The sequence below is a fragment of the Gorilla gorilla genome, chromosome 8 (genome assembly GCF_029281585.2).
Source record: "Gorilla gorilla gorilla isolate KB3781 chromosome 8, NHGRI_mGorGor1-v2.1_pri, whole genome shotgun sequence".
Taxonomy (NCBI): Eukaryota; Metazoa; Chordata; class Mammalia; order Primates; family Hominidae; genus Gorilla; species Gorilla gorilla.
Window position 1 is genome coordinate 24,085,187 of NC_073232.2, and position 25,097 is coordinate 24,110,283.

Consider the following 25,097-nt stretch of genomic DNA (forward strand, 5'->3'; position numbering starts at 1 on the left):
CAGCCTCCTGGCAGCTGGGATTACAGGCACCCGCCACCACGCCCAGCTAGTTCTTTTTGAATTTTTAGTAGAGACGGGGTTTCACCATGTTGGCCAGGCTGGTCTCGAACCCCTGACCTCAAATGTTTCGCCCGCCTTGGCCTCCCAAAGTGCTGGGATTACAGGCGTGAGCCACCACACCCAGCCAAGGCATCTACTTTGTGGTATCTGAGTTGAGGCCAGGCTACGTGGCCTCGGTTAGCATCTTATTTTTCCCGCGGATTACTGGCAATATAAACACACATCTGTATGCCATGAAAGTTTTTCAAATCCTAGATTAAAAACACCATCAGTAACAAAATTATGAATACTTATTTACAAATAAGACATTTTCCATTAGCATGACACATGACAGTTTTCATGATAAAATCAGCATAGAGGAGTATGTGCAATTTTGCATAAGTAATAAAAACATTCAAACTATCAATGCCCTGATAGCACGAATAAGTTCCACCAGGCATCTCTTTTGACTTTACAGTTTTTATTTCCTTTTCTTCATATATCCTTGATGTTGCTGAGAAGAAACTGAACTTTGCACAACAGCAGAAAAGTCTAGTTAGTCGCGGGTACAGGCTCTTTCTATTTTTTTTTTTGAGACGGAGTCTCAGGCTCTGTCACCCAGGCTGGAGTGCAGTGGCTCAATCTCGGCTCACTGCAACCTAGCCTCTCAGGTTCAAGTGATTCTCCTGCCTCAGCCTCCCAAGTAGCTGGGACTACAGGCACACGCCACCATGCCCGGCTAATTTTTGTATTTTTAGTAGAGACGGGGTTTCACCATGTTGGCCAGGATGGTTTCGATCTCCTGACCTCATGATCTGCCCACCTTGGCCTCCCAAAGTGCTGGGATTACAGGCGTGAGCCACCACGCCCGGCCGCAGGCTCTTACAGAGATCACAGTGAGTGCTTGCACAAAACTCTGCTTTTGAAGCAATCCACTGACCTGGTAAAGATCAAAGTACAAACTTAAATGTTTATTGATTCGGCAACTCTGCTTATGGAGAAATACATGTACTAGTCACCAGTATATTTTAATATTGCTCTGCACTTAAATCACCACCACCTGTCACTGAGCTACAGAAGTGTTGATTCCATAAATGTTCCCAGTGATACCATGTAAGGTGATACCAGTAAAAAAATTTCCAAATGGATCTTTTGTTCTGTTACATGGACAAATGTACCATCACTTAAGAAACAGGAATGCAGCAATTTATCTCCACACAATAGCAAAGATTTTCTTACATGACTCTGTAACTTCTACTTAGTCCATAGAAAAACAGTCCCTTTTCTAAGGGTGAAAAAATACCTCTTCAAGAGACAGGCAAAAATTTGAAAATTACAAGAATGTGCTCTTTGTAGCCTTCCATCCCTCCCACAAATAGGTCAACAGTGAAAAAAGGATGAAGTTTAACATTCTAGCTAGAAACGTACAAATGTCACGTGGACTTTTGTCATCTTTTCTGATTATCGACTACTTCAATTTCACTTGAGTTGTGCTTTTATTCTTCTTTGGAATGGCAGTTCCAGAAATCATTAAATATTAACAAATGATGATGTCAGAGTTCTAGAAATAAAAATATCCATCTATTGTAGTACTAGTCCAACCTGAAGGGAGGGAAGAAATGGAATAGTAAGAAAAATTAGATTGCAACGTAGTACAACAGATCTGTCTTTCTAAAAGCTGTCTTAAGGCTCGGCTCACACCTATAATCCCGGCACTTTGGGAGGCCAAGGCAGGCGGATCACCTGAGGTCAGGAGTTTGAGACCAGCCTGGCCAACATGGTCAAACCCCATCTCTACTAAAAATAAAAAAATTAGCCAGGCGTGGTGGTGGATGCAATCCCAGCTACTCCGGAGGCTGAGGCAGGAGAATCACTTGAACCTGGGAGGCGGAGGTTGCAGTGAGCTGAGATCATGCCATTGCACTCCAGCCTGGGGGACAGAGCGAGACTTCATCTCAAAAAAAAAAATAAATAAATAAATAAATAAAATAAACAAAAAATAAAGCTGTCTTAAGTCTAAGTGAAGCAAGTATGAAATTGTCTAGGTACATTTGTTGAGTTTACAAGGGCTATATCCATTTCACTTACCTTTTCAGAATCTGTACCTGGACACCTCCAATTGTACAGGTAATACTGCAAATTGCCATCTCCTATACCAAACTTGAGTTTTTCCAAGAATGTCTTATTTTCCATCAAATCCAGTGCATTGAATACATCAAATCCTTTCTGCCAATTTAAAAATGATTTAAAATTTAAAACAAAGGACTAGTGTTTTCTGTATTACGTATCTCAGTGTAACAATTCTTCTACTAATAGCTCGAATATGCATTTCTAATAGGATTTAATGTCCGTGATATATAGCATAGGTTAAGAATTCAGGGCCGGATGCTGTGGCTCATGCCTGTAATCCCAGCACTTTGGTAGGCTGAGGTGGGTGGATCACTTGAGGTCAGGAGTTCGAGACCAGCCTGACCAACATGGCGAAACCCCATCTCTACTAAAAATAACAAAAATAAGCCAGATGTGGTGGCGCGCACCTGCAGTCCCAGCTACTCAGGAGGCTGAGGCAGGAGAACTGCTTAAGCCTGGGAGGTAGAGGTGGCAGTGAGCCGAGATTGTGCCACTGCACTCCAGCCTGAGCGACAGAGTGAGACTTTTTTTTTTCTTTCTTTAAAAAGAGGAAGAATTCAGTTGAAAATTGTCTTATAAAACTAGCAGTGTGGCTGGATGTGGTGGCTCACGCCTGTAATCCCAGCACTTTGGGAGGCCGAGGTGGGAGGCTCACTGGAGCCCAGGAATTTGAAACCAGCCTGGGCATAGGCTATAGGTATAGGTGTAGGTGTAGGTGTAGGTACAGGACATTGTCTCTACAAAAATAAAAAGATTGTCTCGGCGTGGTGGTGTGTGCCTGTGGACCCAGTTACACAGGAGGCTGAGGCAGGATTGCATAAGCCCAAGAGGTCGAGGCTGCAGTGAGCTGTGATTGTGCCAGTGCACTTAAACCTGAGCAACAGAGTGAGCGCCTGTCTCAAAAAACAAACAAAAAACTATAGTGAATCCAATGAAGTCAGCATGAAAATTCAGAAATGCTGAATCCCAAAAATGTTAAAAATGTAGTATGATGGCTGTCACTGGCATAAAATTACTTGTGAAGATTTCAGAAAATATTTTATTTATGTTTTATTTATTTATTTTTAAATTTTTTTGAGATGGAGTCTCACTCTGTCATCCAGGCTGGAATGCAGCGGCATGATCTCGGCTCACTGCAACCTCCACCTCCCAGATTTAAGCAATTCTCCTGCCTCAGACTTCCTAGTAGCTGGCATTACAGGTGTGCACCTCCATGCCCAGCTAATTTCTTTGTATTTTTAGTAGAGACCGGGTTTCACCATGTTGGCCAGGCTGGTCTTGAACTCCGACCTCAAGTGATCCATCTGCCTTGGCCTTCCAAAGTGCTGGGATTACAGGCATGAGCCACTGCACCCAGCCTCGTTCTTGTTTTAGAAGGGAACAGTTGTCAAGATGGTTTCATCTCCAGGATTATTAATTATTAGCCTTTCTAAGTCCTACCTTGGCTGAAGCTACTGCCCAGGGACCAAAGTTGTAAAGACTTTAAATAGTATGCAGGCCGGGCGTGGTGGCTCACGCCTGTAATCCCCGCACTTTGGGAGGCCGCGGCAGGTGGATCACCTGAGGTCAGGAGTTCGAGACCAGCCGGGTCAATATGATGAAACCCTGTCTCTACTAAAAATACAAAAATTAGCCAGGTGTGGTGGCACACGCCTATAGTCCCAGCTACTCAGGAGGCTGAGACAAGAGAATCACTTGAACATGGGAAGCAGAGGTTGCAGTGAGCCGAGACTGTGCCACTGCACTCCAGCCTGGGTAACACAGCAAGACTCATCTCAAAAAAAAAAAAAAAAAAAAGTATAAAAAAATAGTATGTTTGCTTTGGGCTGATAATGGGAAATATATTTATGTAAAATTTTAATGGTAAAAAATTAAATTTCTTTAAAATGTCATACAATAATACTATGCAAAATGTGATATAGAAGAAGCACTTTTTATTTTTATTTCTCAGGGTTTTTACCTTAAATAACTAATTACTGGCCATATTTGGGAAGTGTTGAAAAAAGGCAGACAATCTGAGGATGATGTTGACTTGGGGATCCAAAGGCACAGGTAAGAGATTTTTATTTTATTTTATTTTAATTAATTAATTAATTTGAGACAGGGTCTCACTCTGTTGCCCAGGCTGGAATGCAATGGTGCAATCTCAGCTCACTGCAACCGCCAACTCCCAGGTTCAAGTAATCCTCTTGCCTCAGCCTCCCGAGTAGCTGGGATTACAGGTGTGTGCTATCACACCCTGCTAATTTTTGTATTTTTAGTAGAGACAGGGTTTCACCATGTAGACTGGCTACAATTAAATTTTGAATTTAATTCCTTTAATTTTAAAATTCAGAGACTATTTGGTTGAATAAAAAAATTGCTGCTAGTTATTCACTCAACAAAAATATTCACTCATGTATTAATATTTTCCTTATATTACTTCCTAAGATATGGGCTTTATATATATATATATATATATATATATTTTTTTTTTTTTTTTTGAGACAGTTTCTGTCACCCAGGCTGGAGTGCAGTGGTGCAATCTCAGCTCCATTGCAACCTCTGCCTCCCAGGTTCAAGCAATTCTCCTGCCTCAGCCTCCGGAGTAGCTGGGATTACAGGCACACACCATGAAGCCTGGCTAACTTTTGTATTTTTAGTAGAGACGAGGTTTCACCATATTAACCAGGCTGGTCTTAAACTCCTAACCTCAGGTGATCCACCCATCTCGGCCTCCCAAAGTGTTGGGATTACAAGCCTGAGCCACCATGCCCAGCCTTACATATTCTTATATAAGGATTAAACATTTATAATTTGTACATTTTGTCTTTTTTGTTAAACTGCCATAAAATTAATGATGAAAATAGCCTCTAAAGTTTCAAAAGAAACTCTTATCAAAATTCTTCCTTTGACTGATGATCAATAGTTTTTTTAAAATCTCACATAAATTCCACCTGTGTGGAAGAAAACACAGTACGATGTCTTCTATAGTTTGGCACAGACATTTGGAGAACCAAACGGCGTGAACAGGAAGGAGTGGCTTACCGATTTAGCCAGGATGAGCGCGTCGCTCATGAGGTCCAGCAGGGGCGTCTCTGTGTGGATGTTGTAGAATGAGTAGGCGGCTTTGAGGCTCTTGTGAGCAGGGTGGTGCATCACCGTGGAGGGGAGCGTATAGAAGCTCAGGAAATCAGTCAGTTTACCGTTGGGGCTCTAGGAGCAAAGGTGCTGTCAGGCAGAGATCTCCTTGAACCAATTGCATACGTGCATTTCCACTAACTCTGTTCTCTCCCTTGCCCCAGAGAACGAAAAGCCGTAAGTCACACTTCTTTCTCGGCAGTCCAATTTGGGGCCCCTTATATTGTGCTGTGTAGAGGCCAAGAAGGGCCTGGAGTTGGGACTTCAGCCTAAGTGCCCATTGGTGATTTGCACAAAGTTCTTAGGAAGCAGAATGTCATGCCTGTAATCCCAGCACTTTGGGAGGATGAGGTGGGTGGATCATGAGGTCAGGAGTTCGAGACCAGCCTGACCAACATGGTGAAACCCCATCTCTACTAAAGATATGAAAACTTAGCCAGGTGTGGTGGCGCATACCTGTAATCCCAGCTACATGGGAGGCTGAGGCTGGAGAATCGCTTGAACCCCAGAGGCGGAGGTTGCAGTGAGCCAAGATTGTGTCACTGCACTCCAGCCTGGGCGACAGGATGAGACTCAAAAAAAAAAAAAAGAAAGATAGAAGCAGAATGTCCTAAAAGGAAAACTTCCCCTCAGGCTGACAAATGAGTCAATTCTTTAGACTAAGGGAACAGTGATAAAGCAGATTAATTGTTTTTGCAGAAATAAAAGCTTTAAGGATTAGAGGGCTGCCTTCTCCAACTAAAAGATACGGTGTACTATCTCACACTGTCTTAGCACACAGAAAGAATTATATCAGGCCTAAGTAAGGTTGGGTAGAGTCTGGAAGCTGTTTGGAAGAGTTCTCAAGCTTGTGAAAGGTCTTACTACTGCACCAAAATATACACATGTGAACAACTGGAGAATTTTGCAGCTATCAAAAATAAGGGATACAATGGATGACATTCATTTCATCATCACTGGCAAAGCTTCCAATACAAGAAATTAGCCAGTATTGTTCGGGTTGTTGTAATTAGCTGTGGTGGCCTGGCTGACTTTTAGAATATGATGTGTTTAAATTGTGTGGCTGAAGAGGCTGGACCACACACATGCCACTGCTAGTATTTCTTTCAGCAGAAAAGGAATTCCAGAAGGATGTATGCTTTGGTTTTCAAAGGCTTCCGAGTCATTAGACCTTTCTTCAGCCAGCAAGAAACTAAAGGGGTTAATCTACAGTGATTCCCTACTGCTCTATATTAGCAGCTCAGAATTGGAGATGAATTCAACCTTCAGGTTTAATAAGGATTTTAGATTCTTCTAAGAATTTCTCATATCCATCTCATACGCTGAATTACTGCAGGCACCTGCACAACCTGATTAGGTTCCCCACCCCATTTTCATCATCTGCTTTCAGAAAGCTACTTCTTCACATTCATATTGCTGGTAACATTACTGTTTCCTCTCTTGCTGTTAAAATGACCAGAGAATCACCAACTGCTGGGGAAGAGTGGGACGATCTTTCCATTGTCCCTCACACCCAATCAATTGTAAAGACTGATAAAAAACAAAACAAAACAAAACAAACCCACTCACAACAAAACCCACCATGGCACCGTCTAGGTGGCTTATAAGCAACTTCTAACAACTTTCAAGGAACAAGTAATCCCTATTATTACATACACTGTTCCAGAGAAAAGAGAGGACAAGCTGTTCAGCTCATTCTAACTTTGGTATCAAGACAGGACAAGGACAGGGTAAGAAGGGGAAATTAATGGCCAACCTCAGTAGTGAGTATAGAAGATCCTAAGTAAAATATTAGCAAACTAGGGCTGGGCACGGTGGCTCACGCCTGTAATCTCAGCACTTGGGGAGGCCAAGGCGGGTGGATTTTCTGAGCTCAGAAGTTCAAGACCAGCCTGGCCAACGTAGTGAAACCCCATCTCTACTAAAATACAAAACATTACCAGGGTGTGGTGGCATGCACCTGTAGTTCCAGCTACACAGGAGGCTGAGGCACAAGAATTGCTTGAACCCAAGAGGCGGAGGTTGCAGTGAGCAAAGATTGCACCATTGCACTCCAGCCTGGGTGACAGAGCAAGACACTGTCTCCAAAAAAAATTGAAGAAAAATTGGGAAACTAAATCTAAAAACAGAGGTAGTCTCACACAAATGGAAACCAAAAGAATGTGTCACTAGCAGACATACCCTGAGACTGGCTAAAGGAATTTCTTCAAATAGAAAGGAAATAATAAAAGAAGGAATCTTGAAGCATCAGGAAGGAGGGAAGAATAATAGAAAGAGTAGAAATTTGGGCTACATATAATAAATTATGCTTCTCCTCAAGCATCATTATTAATCAGTGTTACAAATCATACTTGATGATTAAAACAAAAATCATAATACTGTCTGATATTTAAGACAACAATATTTAAAAATGAAAAAGGTAAAGTGACCTAAATAAAAGGTGACTCAAAGTAATAAATGTTGTTACCAATCGACTATAAGTCACATATATATATTGTAATACTCACATCAACCATCATAAAAACTATACAAATACACCCAAAGGTACTATAAATAAAACAGTATCCTAAAATATATTCAAGTAATCCACAGCAAGGCAAGAAAAAAGAAACAGAGGAACAAGAACCAGAAGAAACATAAAAGAAACCAAATAATCAAATGGTAGACTTAAGCTCTACCATACCAATAATCACCTTTTATGTAAGTGGTCTAAATACACCAATCAAAAGAAAGATCAGTAGTGTGGGTAAAGAAACAGGACCCAGCTATAGGCTGTTTCCAAGAAACTCACTTCAAATTCAATAACATGAATAGTTTGAAAGTAAAAGGATGGAAAAAGTCCAAACAATTTTTAAAAGCAGGTCTGGTCATAGTAATATACAATAAAGTATACTCCAGAGCAAGGAAAATTATTAGAAAGAGAGGTATTACATTATGATAAAAAGATCAATCCACTAGGGAGACATAAAGACCCTAATATACATGTGAGTATCAAACAAGAGGGCCAAAAGAAATCAAGAAAAACTGACAGTGTTGGAAGGAGAAATAGACAAATCCACAGTTACAGCTGGGGACTTCCATGCCCCTCTCATCAAGTGATAGAACTGCTAGACAGAAAATCAGCATGGAAATAGAAGAGCTGAATAACTCAATTAATCAACATGATCCAATTGGCATACAAAGAACACTCCACACAACAGTAGTGGTATACACGTTTCATGCACCCATGGAATATCCATCAAGACAGTCCATATCCCGAGTAATAAAACAAACCTCAAGAGCCTTAAAATAATCAAAACCATACAGTGTGTGTTCTTTAACCATAACTGAATCAAACTAGAAATCTGTAATAGGGAGACAACAGAAAATCTCTAAACACGGCAAAATTGAACAGCACAATTCTAAGTAGGGGTGGGCTAAAGAGGAAGCCTCAAACGAAACCAAAAAGTACATAGACGTGAATGACAACGAAGATACAACATACCAAAATATGTCAGAAATAGCTAAAGCAGTACAGAGAGGGAAATTGATAGAACTAAATGCTTACTAGTAACAGGGAAAGGTCTCAAGTCAGTAAGTTCCTCCCTCAAGGAACTAGAAAAGAAGAGCAAAATAAACCCAAAGCAAGCAGACAGAAGGAAACAATAAACACAAGGGTAGAAATCAATGACACTGAAAATAGGAAAACAACAGGGAATATCCAACAAAAGTCTGGTTCTCTGGGAAACAAATCAATAAAATGATACAAGTCTACCAATATGGACAAAAATAAAGAAAGAGAAGACATGAATCACCAATATCTGGTATGAAACAAGAGATATCAGTACAGATCCCACAGCCACTAAAAGGATAACAAGGGAATAAAATGAACAACATTAATTACACTCATACATTCAACAATTTAGAAGAAATGGATGAACTCCTCAAAAACTATTAAAACTCAACCAAGATGAAATAGATCATCTGAACAGTGCTATAACCATTAAAGACATTTAGTCCATTATTTAAAAACTCCCAAAAAAGAAACAGCTAAGCTCAGATCATTTCAACTGGAGAATTCTAACAAACATTTAAAGAATTAACACCAATTCTCAATTTCTTCTAGAAAATAGAAGAGGAAATAATACTTCCCAACTCCTATTATGAGACCAGTATTATCTTGATATCTAAACCAGACAGACATTACAAAAAAGGCACTCCAGAGAGATATCTCTCATGAACTCAACAAATACTCAGCAAAATATTAGCAATCAATACAACAATGTATAAAAATAATTATACACCCTGACCAAGTGGATATTTTCTAGGAATCTAAGAGTGACCCAACATTTGAAAATCAATCAATGTAATCTAACATATCAACAGATTAAAGGAGAAAAATCATATGATTACATCTATTGAAGCAGAAGCAGCATTGGAAAAAATCCAATGCCCATTCATAAGAACTCTCAGCAAGTTAGAAATAGAGGAGAATGACCTCAAATTGATTAGGAGCACCCACAGAAAAACCTACAGCTAACATCATACTTCATGGTGAAAGAATAAATGCTTTTCTCCCACCATCAAGAACACGATGAGGATGTCAACCTTCCCCACTCTTTCTCAACAAAGCACTGGAAGATCTAGGTCCTGCATTAACGCAAGACCAATAAATAAAGGCATCGAGATTGGAAAGGAAGCAATAAAGCTGTCCCTATTTGCAGATGACACATTGTCTATGTAGAAATCACAAGGAATCTACACACAAACTCCTGGAACCAGTAAGTGATTTCAGCACTGTGGTAGGATACAAACACACAAAAGAAAGCATTTCTACAGGCTAACAATGAACATGCAGAAACTGAAATTAAAAACACAACACCATTATAATCGCCCCAAAGAAAGTGAAATATCTAGCTATACACTTAAGAAAACATGTACAGGATCTGGATGCTCTTAGAGAATGCTGATAAAAGAGATTTTAAAAGACCGAAATAAATGTAGAGACATTCCATGTTCATGGACTGGAAGACTTCAATTATCCTCAAATTAATCTATCAGTGTAATGTAATCCCTATCAAAGTACCAGCAAGGTATTTTGTAGGCAAAAATAAGCTTATTCTAAAATGTATATGCAAAAGGCACAGGAAATAGGTTAATTAAAATGATCTTGACAAACAAGAATAAAGTGGGAGGAATTACTCTACCTGATACTAAGGCTTCCTATATCGCTATAGCAACCAGGTCAGTGTGGTATTAGTGAAGAGACAGACATGGAGATCAACGAAATAGAATATAGAGGACCCAGAAAGGAACACAATACAAAGTGTTAGTATTCAGCATATAAAAAACCTTTCACGGGCTGGGCACAGTGGCTCACGCCTATAATTCCAGCACTTTGGGAGGCCAAGGCAGGTGAATCACCTGAGGTCAGGAGTTCAAGACCAAGCCTGACCAACATGGTGAAACCCCGACTCTACTAAAAATACAAAAATTAGCCAGGCATGGTGGCGCATGCCACCCAGTAATCCCAGCTACTTGGGAGGCTGAGGCAGGAGAATAGCTTGAACCTGGGAGGTGAAGTTTGCAGTGAGCCGAGATTGCGCCACTGCACTCCAGCCTGGGCAACAAGAGCAAAATTCCATCTCAAAACAAACAAACAAACAAACAAAAAACCTTTCATAAATCAGTAAGACAACTACGGTCAAAAAGAAAAAACAGGCAAGTGATATAAATAGCAAGTTCATAAAAGAAATAAACATGGCTAACAGATTGATGAGATACTCAAATTCATCAATAATGAGGATATAAATTAACAACAAGATACTGTTCCATACTCATCAGGTGGGCCTAAATAAATTTAAAATCTGACCATACCCACGTCTTGTGACGATGCGAGGAAACAGGAACTCTCTTACACCGCTCAGGACCTTATTGTGATGAGCTATTTGGCAATTTCTAATAATGTGAAAGATGGGTCCGACCACAGACTCAGCAGCTCTAATGATATGCCCTGGAAAGCAGTTCCCAAAACGTGGTCTGTGAACCCTGTGGGTACCTGAGACCCTTTCAGAAATCTGTGAGGTCAAAATGATTTTCATAACACTAAGAAGTTGTTTGCCTTGTTGACAAGTTACCATCAGCATCAACGGTGCAAAGCAGTGCTGTGGGTAAAGCTGCTGGTGCCTTAGCACAAAACAAGACAATGGCACCAGACCACACTCATGGTCACCATATTCCTCAACACCACACCCTCATGGTTCAACAAATGGCAGTTTCACTTAAGCATGTCCTTGATAGAGTATTCAGAATTATTAATCTTATTAACTCTCAACCCTTTAGTACACATCTTTGTAATGTTCTGTGATGAAATAGAAGGAAGTGTGTGTAAATACTTCTGCTGCACGCTGAACACAAAGGGTGCTTCAAGGAGAAGCTTTATGTTTATCACCTTGTCTTTACCTCCACTACAAACGTGTCAATAATGTGCTCCCGGGGGAGGAACCAGTGGGCTACTTCCTCTTCATCCATCACTGGAGCCAGATGAAACTGCTTCAGGTAAGTGTTGATTAATTCTCGAACTGATTTGATATCTTTTGGTTCCATTGGTCTCAAACCTGAAGTCTTTGTAACCTTGTTGGAGGGGAAACAAAACAAATCCAGAAGTTCAGGTAGAAGAGGAGTGAAACGACTTTGCACTCAAAGTGTGGTCTGCAGACCAGCAGAATGAGCAGCACGCGGGAGCTTGTTAGGGCTGCAGAGCCTGGCCCCGCCCCAGATCTAATGAATCCGAATCTGCAACTCAACAAGATTTCCTTGGGTTTGTACACACATTAAGGTTTGAGAAGAGCTGGGTTAAAATATAGGCGAGACAGACAATGTGTTGTATCTTCCTATCTGTGCGGCAAGTCTTTGGTCACTATTGCCCATGACCCAAACAAACATCAAAGGGAACACTACAAGTTCATGATGTACGCCAATACCCAAAACACACCAATGTATATACCAATGCCAAGAATGTTAACAGTCTACATGATGGGACATAGCCAACTTAGCATGACTTCTGGAGTACAGGCAGCCCTCCGTATCCACTGGTTGTGCATCTGTGGGTTCGACCAACCTTAGACGAAAAATATTCGGGGAAAAAAAAACTGGATAGTTGCATCTGTGCTGATCGTGTACAGACTTTTTTTCTTGTCATTATTTCTTTAAAATGCAGTGTAACAACTACTTACATAGCATTTAGATTGTATTTGACCTTATAAGTAATCCAGAGATGATTTAAAGTATACAGGATAGGGGGCATGGTGGCTCATGCCTGTAATCCCAGCACTTTGGGAGGCTGATGCCAGTGGATCATTTGAGGTCAGAAGTTCGAGACCAGCCTGGCCAACATGATGAAACCCTGTCTCTACGAAAAATGTAAAACTTAGCCAGGCGTGGTGACATGCACCTGTAATCCCAGCTACTCAGGAGGCTGAGGCAGGAGAATCGTTTGAAACTGGGAGGCGGAGGTTGCAGTGAACCATGATCACGCCACTGCACTCAAGCCTGGGAGACAGGGTGGGACTTCGTCTCAAAAATAAATAAATAAAGTATACAGGAGGATGTGCATACATTATATGCAAATACACAATGCTATGCCATTTTATATAAGGGACTTGAGCACCCAAGGATTCTGGTATCTGAGGGGTCCTAGAACCAATCCTTCATGGTTTCTGAGGGATGCTTTAAAACTGCCAAGTCTGACATTTTGAAAATACAACTGAGCAACTTATTTTATTATGCAATAGCCCATTAAAAGTGTGTGGTGATTTTGTTCTCTTGAACAAAAATGATATAGGAGTGAATCATATCAGGCTGGATGGGAAGGCAAGCATTGTTCATAGCCAAGTATTTTCTAAAGGCAAACGGGTTTACAGCCATACCAGCCTGAAAGCGTCCATCTTGTCTAATGGCAAATGGCTGCCAGGGACGCGGCCTGGCCTCTCCTGCCACATCTTCTGGGTAAAGGTGATCAGGGTAGGTGTCTTATCACTACTCCAGAGCTTTAGAATTTAAAAAATTAAGCCATAGGAATAAAAAACCTAAAAGTCAGGACAGGTCCCCATTTGAATTTGTTCAACTGTTGTCCTTGTAAAAGCTCCTGACATCACTTTGCTCTCTAGAACTGTTCAGGGGCCAGGGGACTTGAGACTAAAAGTCAGGAAGCCCAACAAACAGACAATTTTAAACTGAGAAATACAGTTTATTTTTTTCTGTAAACCTGATTTTTCCCCCCCTTGGAGAAACACTAGATACATTTTAAGAGATGAATAATCTGTATATAAATATTGCTACTCTACTTTTTCTGCCCTAAATGATTATTTTTAAAAATTTTATATAATCTAGCAGTTCCACTCTTAAGAAATATTTTTAAAGGAAAAACTTCCTGTAGAATTAGGTCATCACAATTCCTGCATGCCCCCAGGTGGAAGCCCAAGGGGGAAAACAGGTGTTTTTTTTGAGACAGAGTCTCACTCTTGTCACCCAGGCTGGAGTGCAATGGTGCGATCTTGGTTCACTGAAACCTCTGCCTCCTGGGTTCAATCGATTCTCTTGCCTCAGCCTCCCGAGTAACTGGGATTACAGGCGCCTGCCACCACGCCTGGCTAATTTTGTATTTTTAGTAGATACAGGGTTTCACCACGTTGGCCAGGCTGGTCTCGAATGCCTGACCTCAGGTGATCTGCCCACCTCGGCCTCCCAAAGTGCTGGGATTACAGGTGTGAGCCACCACACTAGGCCAAGGAAAATAGGTTTTCTCCTGAGTGCCAGCTGTCATCAACTATTAGCTGTGCTGGGGTTTCTAAGCTTCAGTGACACACAGTGCTGATTGATTATCGATTAGCTGGGGGAAAGGGGAATGGGAGGTGCATGCTCTGTATTTATACACCAACAGTCCTCAGCTGAATATTTACTATAAGCCATTCTATTATGATGATGTCATGTCTAAAGCACTGCAGCTAAAATGCCATTTAATAATCTAAATTTAGAGAATTTAAGTCCTTCACATTTAACAGGCAATGCATACCTTTAGTCTTTTAGTACCTCTCAAAACCAATGAGTCAGAAATGTCCAGCTCTCCACTGGAAATAAATAAGCACTTCTAAATGCTAGTGGGAAGACCAAAACCATATAAAATATATATCATAGTCATTTAAAAAATTAGTTTCTGCTATGAGGCAGACTTAGCTTGATAAATTTCAAATAGCCTTTCTCAATATCAGAATTTTTTTTCTTTTGTTACTGGTTCAGTAACAATCAACAATATCAAGCAATTAGATGAATTAATGAAAGCCACAGGATATATGACATCTGTTAATAGAGAACAGAAATGAAAAAAAAAATTTGCCAACTTCCTTCTAGAGCAAAACATTCTTCTGGAGCACAATTCTCATTCATTGAATATCCAACTGTGAAACCACTAAAGGAACTGCCCAGCAGATCGCCTTAAAGCAGCAGTTCTCAAATATTTTGGTCTTGGGACCCTTTTACACTCTTTTTTTTTTTTGAGATGGAGTCTTACTCTGTCACCCAGGCTGGAGTGCAGTGGTGTGATCTCAGCTCACTGCAACCTCTGCCTCCCGGGTTCAAGTGATTTGATCCTGCCTCAGCTTCCCAAGTAGCTAGGATTACAAGCAAGCGCCACCACGTCCAGCTAATTTTTTGTATTTTTAGTAGAGATGCAGTTTTATCGTACTAGCCAGGATGGTCTCGATCTCCTGACCTTGTGATCTGCCCACCTCGGTCTCCCAAAGTGCTGGGAGTACAGGCATGGGCCACTGCACCCAGCCTATGCTGTTAATAATGATTGAGTACCTCCAAAGAGCTTTGCTTATGTGGGTTATGCATATCCACACTTATCGCCTTAGAAATCAAAACTGAGAACATTTTTAAACAAAAGACTACAGAAATACACATGCCACATGGCCTCTGGAAGACTTCACAGTATACTCAGAAGAGAATGAAAGTGAAAAAATTACATATTAGTGTTATTATGAAAATAGTTTAAAAAAAAATGCCTGCATAGATTCAAAGATCTTGGGGGACTTCCAGAGGTCCCTGGGCCACACTTTGAGAACTGCTATCTTAGGTCTCTAAAGGTTAGAAAAATAAGCAGTAGAATTTAGACAAGCAATATGTTGCCTAAATTCAGGTAAAAAGTATCATAAGTTTGGCAACTTATAAGCATTTTGAACAAATTTTTATAGAAGCATTTAAGCATAAGAGCACACCAGGATGTACCAGCTATAAAAAACAGAAAGTCCTAGAAAACAGGGTAAGAATATTTACATTTGCTGACTAATAGCTAAAATAATCTGTGTAAGAATGAAATACTACCGGGCACGGTGGCTCACACCTGTAATCTCAGCACTTTGGGAGGCTGAGGCAGGCGGATCACGAGGTCAAGAGATCGAGACCATCCTGGCCAACATGGACTAAAATACAAAAATTAGCTGGGTGTGGTGGCACGTGGCTGTAGTCCCAGCTACTCAGGAGGCTGAGGCAGGAGAACTGCTTGCATCCAGGAGGCGGAGGTTGCAGTGAGCCAAGATCGCGTCACTGCACTCCAGCCTGGTGACGAAGCGAGACTTCGTCTCACAAAAAAAAAAGAAATAACTTTTGAAAACCAAAACAAACACTCAAATTATAACTATTGTCCTCAGAAAGAAGCAGGAAGGCTATTGGGCTTAGATTAAAATGGCTAGCTTCCGTATAATGGAATAGTGAAGCGGTCATGTTTTCTGAGAGTTCAATAAAACGCAGAGAATCATTTCCAGTAAATAAGAAAAATCTCAGTTTCATAAGCAAACTCTGTATCTGAATCAGATATCCTTTCCCATGGCCCAACTAATATGCATGATTCATGGGCCTCTACGTAGATTGAAATCTGTGTAAAATCTGCTTATAAGTACATAAGGAAATGAAGCTCAGAGCTCTATTAAAAAACAGTAGTGTTGTTATCTGTCAAGTATGTGGTACAAACCATTTGAGAGCCAAGATTCCAGAGAAGAGATGTAAGCAATGATTATGGTTATTTATATGATTCAAAAAGGAGCAAACAGAATGCTAACCACTAAAAAAACCATCTAATGCCACTAAATATAGAACACCTTATATGCCTCGACATGTCTAAGCAAGCACACCCTCCTTGCAGCACAGTGCTAAGACCTTAGTGGATCATTCTCTGACTTCTGCTTTTTATCAACATCAAATTACCTTTCAGCTCATTGACACAGATGCGCAAAATCGAACTTGGAAATACTCAACACCAGATCAAAAAAACAAAACAAAATAAAATCTCCCCAAACACTGAAAGGGTAGGGAGGCATCGTAAGGCGTGTTTCTTGGGGAAACCTTAGTATTTTAGGTAACAGTTGTGAATGGCGCAGGCCCTGCGACAGCTCTGCTTCTGGCCAGCAGACTCTGAGCAAGTCAATCTGTGTTCTCATGGCCCCTTCTGTGCTATGGGGATAAGGACCCATCCTCCTGTGGCTGTTGTGATTAGTAAATGAGACTACAGCTGTTAAATGTCGAGCATAACACCGGCCACAATAAATGTTAGCTCCTATATTCAAAAGTCCATGAAAAAGACAGAAAGCTGGCACTCCTATAAGCAAAAACAGTAACAATGAAGCAGAAAATGAGATTGATCTATACAGCAAAAGCTGTATTCCATAAGTTTGCTTTTACGCTGAATGGTACAAAAATGTTCTTAAATAACTTGACTGCTAGCAGTGGTATCACCCATCTGGGCCCATAGGAGAGGAAGGAGCATCTGGTATATGCAGTTCTGTCCAGTTTAACTCAACAGGCAGACACCCAAGGGACTGCTGCCAGCACCTTCCAATTTCATAGTATCTGTACGTTAATCTCTCTTTTATTCTATTAATTTACTCTTTATTTTCCTTTCCTTTCCTATGACTTAAAAGGGGGAAAGGAGACTGAGGCAAGCCAATGAGAGCTGTTTGCACCTTGACAATCATCCTTTTCTGCCTTGATTTATGCTGTAATGTACTCACAGTGAGACATTCAGTGGGGCTGAGCCATGGTGTCCCCATAGTGGGTAATGTTAGAGGGGATGGCAGAGGCAGAGGGAGCTAACAGGGAAACATGGAGGTCTGGGGCCTGCATCCCAAGCCCTCCACTTGGTGATATTAACACATCCTCGCCTAAGTGCCAACTGTCACATACCTCAGTTTCTTCATCTGTAAAATGGGGATAAGAAGTACTAACTTCAAAAGGTTGCTGTGAGAATAAATTGAATAATGTATTTGAAAGCACTTCATAACCTTCAATTTATGGGTGGGGGAAAGGCAGTCACTATCACAGCACAACTGGAACAGGACTGCTACCGGGAACCCAAGTTCACTGGAAGTAAGATGCCACAGTCTGGTTTCATAATAAACGCCTATACCCAGGAGAAGATTGACTCTTGTACAAAAATATTAAGGCTGATGAATGGAGTCAAGTCAAAAATAGGTTTAGCACTTTAAGAAAATCATTGTGAGTAAACCAATGGTATGTGCTAAAACTCCTTATTCTTCACTCCATTGTAGGCAACCTACATGTAAGTGTGTCTTTTCCTTGTACATAAGCTAGGCTGCTTGAGGTTCAAGAAACTGAAATTTAGAGAGACCAAAGTGGAACAGCATTTGCCCACAGTGAAAAAAAGAGGCATTCTTGAAGTTTGTATGTATGTATGTATGTATGTATTTAGTTATTTATTTAGTTATTTATGAGATGGAGTCTCGCTCTGTGGCCAGGCTGGAGTGCAATGGTGCGATCTCAGCTCACTGCAACCTCCGCCTCCTAGGTTCAAGCGATTCTCCTGCCTCAGCCTCCCTAGTAGCTGGGACTACAGCCATGTGCCACCATCCACAGCTAATTTTTTAATTTTTAGTAGAGACGGGGTTTCACCATGTTGGCCAGGGTGGCCTCGATCTCTTGACCTTGTGATCTGCCTGCCTTGGCCTCCCAAAGTGCTGGGATTACAGGCGTGAGCCACCGCGCCTGGCCGAAGATTTTATTTCAATTCACACGTCGCAACACTTCAAACAAAAGATCCCATCAGTGGCGCACAGATTCTAAGATGGCCCCCAGTGATCCCACCTCCTGGGGTTCACACCTGGTGTGATCTGCTCCTGTTACGTGTGGGCAGGACCTGTGATTTGGTTCTAACCAATAGAAATGGCAATGGCGGCTGGGTGCAGTGGCTCACACCTGTAATCCCAGCACTTTGGGAGGCTGAGGCGGGTGGATCACCTGAGGTCAGGAGTTCAAGACCAGCCTGACTAATATGGTGAAACCCCATCTCTACTAAAAATACAAAAATTAGCTGGGCGTGGTGGTGCACACCTGTAATCCCAGCTACTTGGGAGGCTGAGGCAGGAGAATCGCTTGAACTCAGGAGGCGGAGATTGCAATGAGCTGAGATTGTGCCATTGCACTCCAGCCTGGACAACAGTGCAAGCCTCCATCTTAAAAAAAAAAAAAAAAAAAAAAAAGAAATGGCAATGGCGACTGGATGTCACTTTCATGAATCACCTGCATAGGGTTCTGACTTCCATCTTGCCAGCAGATTCTCTCTATAGACTCTCTCTCTCACTGGCTTTGATGAACAAGCTGCCATGCTGTGAGCTACCCTATGGAGAATCCAATGTGGCAAAGAACTGAGGCCCTTGGTCCAACAGCCAGTGAGGAACTCAATCCTGCCAGCAACTACAGGAGCATGGAAATGGATCCTTCCCTAGTCAAGTTTCAGATGAGACCCCAGCCCTGGCTGACACCTGGGTGGCAACTTCGGGAGAGACCCTGAACAAAGCACAGGACTCAGCTAAGCTGTGACTGGATTTCTGGCCCACAGAAGCTGTGTGATAATAAATGTTGTTTTAAGCAGCTCAGTTTGTGGTCATTTTTTACATGGCCATAGATAACTAATATAGCCAAGCCCCAAATAAAGCCAAGTCTAGAAAGCACATTTATATTTTTCCGTATTAAAAATGATAACTTGGCTGGGCATGGTGGCTCACACCTGTAATCCCAGGACTTTGGGAGGCCAAGGCAGGTGGATCACAAGGTCAGGAGTTCAAGACCAGCCTGGCCAACACGGTGAAACCCCATCTCCACTAAAAATACAAAAATCAGTTGGGTGTGGTGGCACACACCTGTAATTCCAGCTATTTGGGAGGCTGAGGCAGGAGAATTGTTTGAACCCGGGAGGCGGAGGTTGCAGTGAGCCAACATCCAGCCACTGCACTCCAGCCTGGGTAACAGAGCGAGACTCTGTCTCAAAAAATAAAAAAATAAAAAAAATAACTTTTCGCCAGGCGTAGTGGCTCACGCCTGTAATCCCAGCATTATGGGAGGCCGAGGCAGGCGGATCACAAGGTCAGGAGATCAAGACTATCCTGGCTAACATGGTGAAACCCCGTCTCTACTAAAAATACAAAAAATTAGCCGGGCATGCTGGCGGGCGCCTATAGTCCCAGCTACTCAGGAGGCTGAGGCAGGAGAATGGCGTAAACCCAGGAGGTGGAGCTTGCAGTGAACCGAGATCGCGCCACTGCACTCCAGCCTGGGTGACACAGCGAGATTCCATCTCAAAAAAAAAAAAATAAATAAAATAAAATAAAATAAAATAAATAACTTTTCGCTGGGTGCAGTGGCTCATGCCTGTAATCCCAGCACCTTGGGAGGCTGAAGCAGGCGGTTCACTTGAGGTCAGGAGTCTGAGGCCAGCCTGGCCAACATGGTGAAACCCCATCTCTATTAAAAATACAAAAATTAGCCGGGTGTGGTGGCGGGTGCCTGTAGTCCCAGCTACTTGGGAGGCTGAGGTGGCAGAATCGCTTGAACCCGGGAGGCAGAGGTTGCAGTGAGCTGAGATTGTGCCATTGCGCTCAAGGGGCAACAGAGCAAGACTGTCTCCAAAAAAAAAATGACAACTTTTCACATTGAGAACGAGATAGTTTAAGAAGATGATAATTTAATGAGACATTATTTCCACTCGCTGGGTCTCTCCTCTACACTTGATTCCTGAGTTCCAACGCATTAAGAGATCAGCAGCCTGGACTTTTCTTCCTTCTTACTTAACAGACCATAAATTTCCCAAATTTCAAAACTTACTTGCCTTGAGTTCAGTCTTATCCAACTACCAATGGAACAACTTTAAGAGCCTTGGGAAAAAAGGAAAGATTGGTATTTCCAAACAAACTCCCTACCTTCCCTAGCTCCCGAGTTCCATGAAATCTCTTTCGCTCCATATTCACTTCCTCAGACACACGAGTCAGTTTTTAGACTCCTGCAAATAATTCTTTTCTGCATTAAAAGCGTCAGTTGTTACAGCTTCAAAAAACTGCAAATCATTCTTACTTACATCTGGAAGTCTGTATAGCTTCATTGTTCTCTGTAAAGTCATATTTCTACTCAAGTGAGAAAATTTCACTTCTACCAATTTTCTGGGGTTTAGTGATCGATGCCAGTATCTGGAATACAATAAAGGTTTTAAAATCAAATTGATTTCTAACTCTACAAGTTTTCACTCTTTGTCTCAGCTTGGCTGTTACATAAGCATTTACTGAATACTTACGTTGTACTAGACAGAGGCCCTCATCCTATGTCATCATTTTATCCGTCAAGTTTTAATCTCTAAAATACATCTTATACTCCAGTTATGTTCCTCAGGAGTTTGTGACCTTTCATCTTTTTCACTAAAGAGGAATCTTAAAACTGCAAAGGAAATATTAGTTGGCTGGGCACGGTGGCTCATGCCTGTAATCCCGGCACTTTGGGAGGCTGAGGTGGGCAGATCACTTGAGGCCAGGAGTTCAAGACCAGCCTGGCCAACATGGTGAAACCCCATCTCTACTAAAAATACAAAAATTAGCCAGGCACAGTGGTGTGCACCTGTAATCCCAGCTACTCGGGAGGCTGAGGCAGGAGAATCACTTGAACCTGGGAGGCAGAGGTTGCAGCAGTAAGCCGAGATCATGCCACTGCACTCCAGCATGGGCAACAGAGCAAGACCATCTCACACACACACAAAAAAGAAATATTAATCATACCCAGGTTTCCAAGTGTGTAAGGACCATCACTGATTCTACAAAAGGCCAATCAGCAAGTTTAAAAACATGAAAATAAATCCCCTAAATTAGTCGCCTTCACTTTTACAGCCTACACACCAAAGAAAACAACTTTTTGAAAACTAGCTTAAATTTCTTCAGTGATTCCAGGCTCTGGGATAAGTGATTTATATTAAAATATACCCGAGAAGTCTAGTATTCCATTTACTTAACGAATGTAATAATTTAACAGGATATAGTAATTTTAAGTTTCATCCTATTTGAGTCAATAAAAACAGTGGTGAGGGGTGGGGAGATAAACTCTGATGTTTTAGAAACAGGTTAGTCTTGTGGGAATCTGATCATTTTCTCACTGGAATAACCTGTGAAAGCTTGACTAGTGCAGACGAAGTTGTAAAAACATAGCTTAGGTCTTCCTACTCTGAACAAACAAATACATCTGAGGCTTTTGAATGGATGCTTATTAGACTTTCAGGACACTTTGGTGGTGCTGCAAAGCATGGCAGAAAACTGATCTTTGGGGTGGAAAGAAAATGGTATGACATTGGAATTTTAAGATCATCATGTCCTAGGTTTTCCCATGTAGAGACAGCATTCATCTTTCACATGGATTAGACTTAGAAGTATAGATCCACACGAGGTCAGGAGTTCAAGACCAGCCTGACCAACATGGTGAAACCCTGTCTCTACTAAAAATACAAAAATTAGCTGTGTGTGGTGGCACATGCCTGTAATCCCACCTATTTGGGAAGCTGAGGCAGGAGAATCACTTGAACCCGGGAGGCGAGGTTGCGGTGAGCCAAGATCACGCCACTGCATTCCAGCCTGGGCAACAGAGCAAGAGTCTGTCTCAAAAAAAAAAAAAAAAAAAAAAAAAGTATAGATCCAGCATCATTAGTAGGAAAATGTCAAAAACTTTTTTTTAATCACCAAGTGGCAAATGATATACCAGAAAGAATACTGGACTTGGTGATTCTAGGTTCTAGTCTCCATCTCTGCTACCAGCAAAAACTACATCTAGCAGAACAGTGGTGAGGCTCAACATTTTTGATAAAGGGAGGACCTGAGGTAGAAATATGATACTGGTACCTGCATGTGGCTATGGGCTTAGGAAGAACCACTCCCGCGGTGTACACAGCCTGGAAGATCCCTTCCAGGTTCACTCTTCTAGTGATCTCTCGGATTAGCACTGGGGCTACCCGTTTCGATCTCAACTTCTTATGAACACAAAGAAAGTTGATTTCTACCATCTTCTTCACACTAAGAAATAAAGATGGTGAAGATTAAGAGTCAAAACGAGATTCAAAATGAAGAGTCAACACATTTTAAAAAATAAGATGATACCCAGGAAATATCCAAGAATAAGAATGCAGGCTGGGAACACTGGCTCTCGCCTGTAATCTCAGCACTTTGGGAGGCCAAGGCAGGTGGATTGCTTGAGACCAGGAGTTCCAGACCAGCCTGGGCAACACCGAGACTCTCATCTCTACAAAAAACAGAAACACCAGCCAGTCATGTTGCCGCATGCATGTGGTCCCAGCTACTTGGAAGGCTGAGGTGGAAGGATCACTTGAGCCTGAGAGGCAGAGGGTGCCGTGAGCCATGATTGTATCACTGCCCTCCAGCCTGGGCAACAGAGCAAGGCCCTGTCTCAAAAAAAAAAAAAAAAAAGAAAGAAAAAAAAGAACATAAAGGCCATTCTTTTTTTTTCTTTCTTTCTTTTTTTTTTTTTTTTTTGGGACAGATTGTCGCACTGTCACCCAGGCTGGAGTGCAATGGCGCAATCTTGGCTCACTGTAACCTCTGACTCCTGGGTTCAAACAATTCTCCTGCGTCAGCCTCCTAAGTAGCTGGAATTACAGGTGCACGCCACCATGCCCAGCTCATTTTTGTATTTTTAGTAAAGACAGGGTTTCATCGTGTTGGCTACGCTGGTCTCGCACTCCTGACCTCATGATCCACCTGCCTCGATCTCCCAAAGTGCTGGGATTATAGGCGTGAACCACCGCGCCTGGCCTGAAAGCCATTCTTTAACACAATATTTAACAAAAATATTCTATCACTTAGACATTTCACAAATTCAGACGGAAACACTATTCCCCGTATCTCCCTGCCAAAATGATTGTAAAACGCACGGAGGCTCCAACCCTCTTGTTCTAAATACATTTTGGGACTTTGGTCCATTGTACGTTTTCAGTTTAGAAACTGGATCAGCTATGGCTCTTTACGCTTCTTTTTTTTTTTTTTTTCCTTTTTTGAGATGAGGTCTCGCTATGTTGACCAGCCTGGTCTCGAACTCCTGGCCTCAAGCAATCCTCCCATCTCAGCCTGCCAGTGCTAGGATTACAAGCATGAATCACTACAACCTGCCCGTCTTTAAGTTTCTAGATCTGTTTTTCCTAAATTATGGTAATAACTGAGTCATCCTGGTGCAGAATCTGATAAGATGTTGCTTTGGAGTGTGATACAAACCCCTGGGACCCCTGAGAGGGGCTTTGAGCAGACCAGAGCTGGTGCGCTCTGAACTACAGTAAACCTCCTAGATCTTCAAATCCTGTTCCTGGTTCTGTTTCCAGGTACACATTTCATTTGGCACAAAATATTCCTTGAGATCAAATGCTTTTCACAGTACATAAGCTAACCTAATACACTGAAAAGTAAAGAGACCAATTATATATGACATCTTTGACTTTCATAGCTGGATCTTTGACTTTCCGGGCTGGAGATCCAAACTAAAAGTGCAATGTATCCTATGGAGAGAAAGCTTTATCTCTCCTAAAAAAATTTTAAGTAATTTTTTGTTTTTTTTGAGATGAAGTCTTGCTCTGTCACCCATGCTGGAGTGCAGTGGTGTAATCTTGGCTCACTGCAATCTCTTCCTCCTGGGTTCAAGTGATTCTCGTGCCTCAGCCTCCCAAGTAGCTAGGATTACAGGCGCGTGCCACTATGCTGGCTAATTTTTGTATTTTTAGTAGAGATGGGGTTTCGCCATGTTGGCCAGGCTGGTCTCGAACTCCTGACCTCAAGTGATCTGCCAGCCTCGGCTCCGACCAAAGTCCTGGAATTACAGGTGTGAGCCACTGTGCCGGGCCAAGGCTTCGTTTATTCTGATACATATATGTGTGAGCATGTATGAGATTGAGAGGCAGAGACAGAAAAAGAGAAAAAGAAACCATTGTCCTTTATTTTTATTCACAGTCCGTTTTTTTTTCTTTACTACTTAATAAATTTATATTTTAAAGCAGTTTTAGGTTCACAGCAAAACCAATCAGAGAGTTTCCATAAAGCCTCTGCCTCCACACATACACAACCTCCCTGACCACCGGACAGCTTGCATTCAGTCATTTTTATTTTTATTTTTATTTTTTTTGAGATGGAGTTTCATTCACGTTGCCCAGGATGGAGTGCAGTGGCACAATCTCGGCTCACTGCAACCTCCACCTCCTGGGTTCAAGCAATTCTCCTGCCTCAACCTCCTGAGTAGGTGGGATTACAGGTGCCTACCACCACGCCCAGCTAATTTTGTATTTTTAGTAGAGATGGGGTTTCACCATGTTGACCAGGCTGGTCTTAAACTCCTGAGCTCAGGTGATCTACCTGCCTCGGCCTCCCAAAGTGCTGGGATTAGAGGTGTGAACCACTGCGCTTGGCCTGCATTCAGTAACTTTTAAAGGCCTACTCTAATTGTAATTCTTAGAAAAT

At 41.8% G+C, this 25,097-nt stretch overlaps 1 protein-coding gene across 7 annotated transcripts in view; it reads right to left on the reverse strand.

The window, feature by feature from the left end:
* The window catches only part of NMT2 (N-myristoyltransferase 2), a 63,439-nt gene that overhangs the window by 1,794 nt on the left and 36,548 nt on the right, over nucleotides 1-25,097 (reverse strand). For 4 of the 7 annotated variants that reach the window (XM_031015456.3, XM_031015457.3, XM_055353775.2 and 1 more), the window contains 6 exons: nucleotides 22,485-22,655; nucleotides 20,690-20,798; nucleotides 11,731-11,901; nucleotides 5,197-5,364; nucleotides 2,128-2,265; nucleotides 504-1,641 (listed from right to left, as the gene is read on the reverse strand). In XM_031015456.3, coding sequence (XP_030871316.1) covers nucleotides 1,621-1,641; nucleotides 2,128-2,265; nucleotides 5,197-5,364; nucleotides 11,731-11,901; nucleotides 20,690-20,798; nucleotides 22,485-22,655 — 778 coding nt within the window. In that variant the 3' untranslated portion in view covers nucleotides 504-1,620. Of the gene's footprint in view, nucleotides 1-503; nucleotides 1,642-2,127; nucleotides 2,266-5,196; nucleotides 5,365-11,730; nucleotides 11,902-20,689; nucleotides 20,799-22,484; nucleotides 22,656-25,097 lie in introns of those variants that run through there. The other 3 variants (XM_063709907.1, XM_063709908.1, XM_063709906.1) reach the window with 2 other exon arrangements.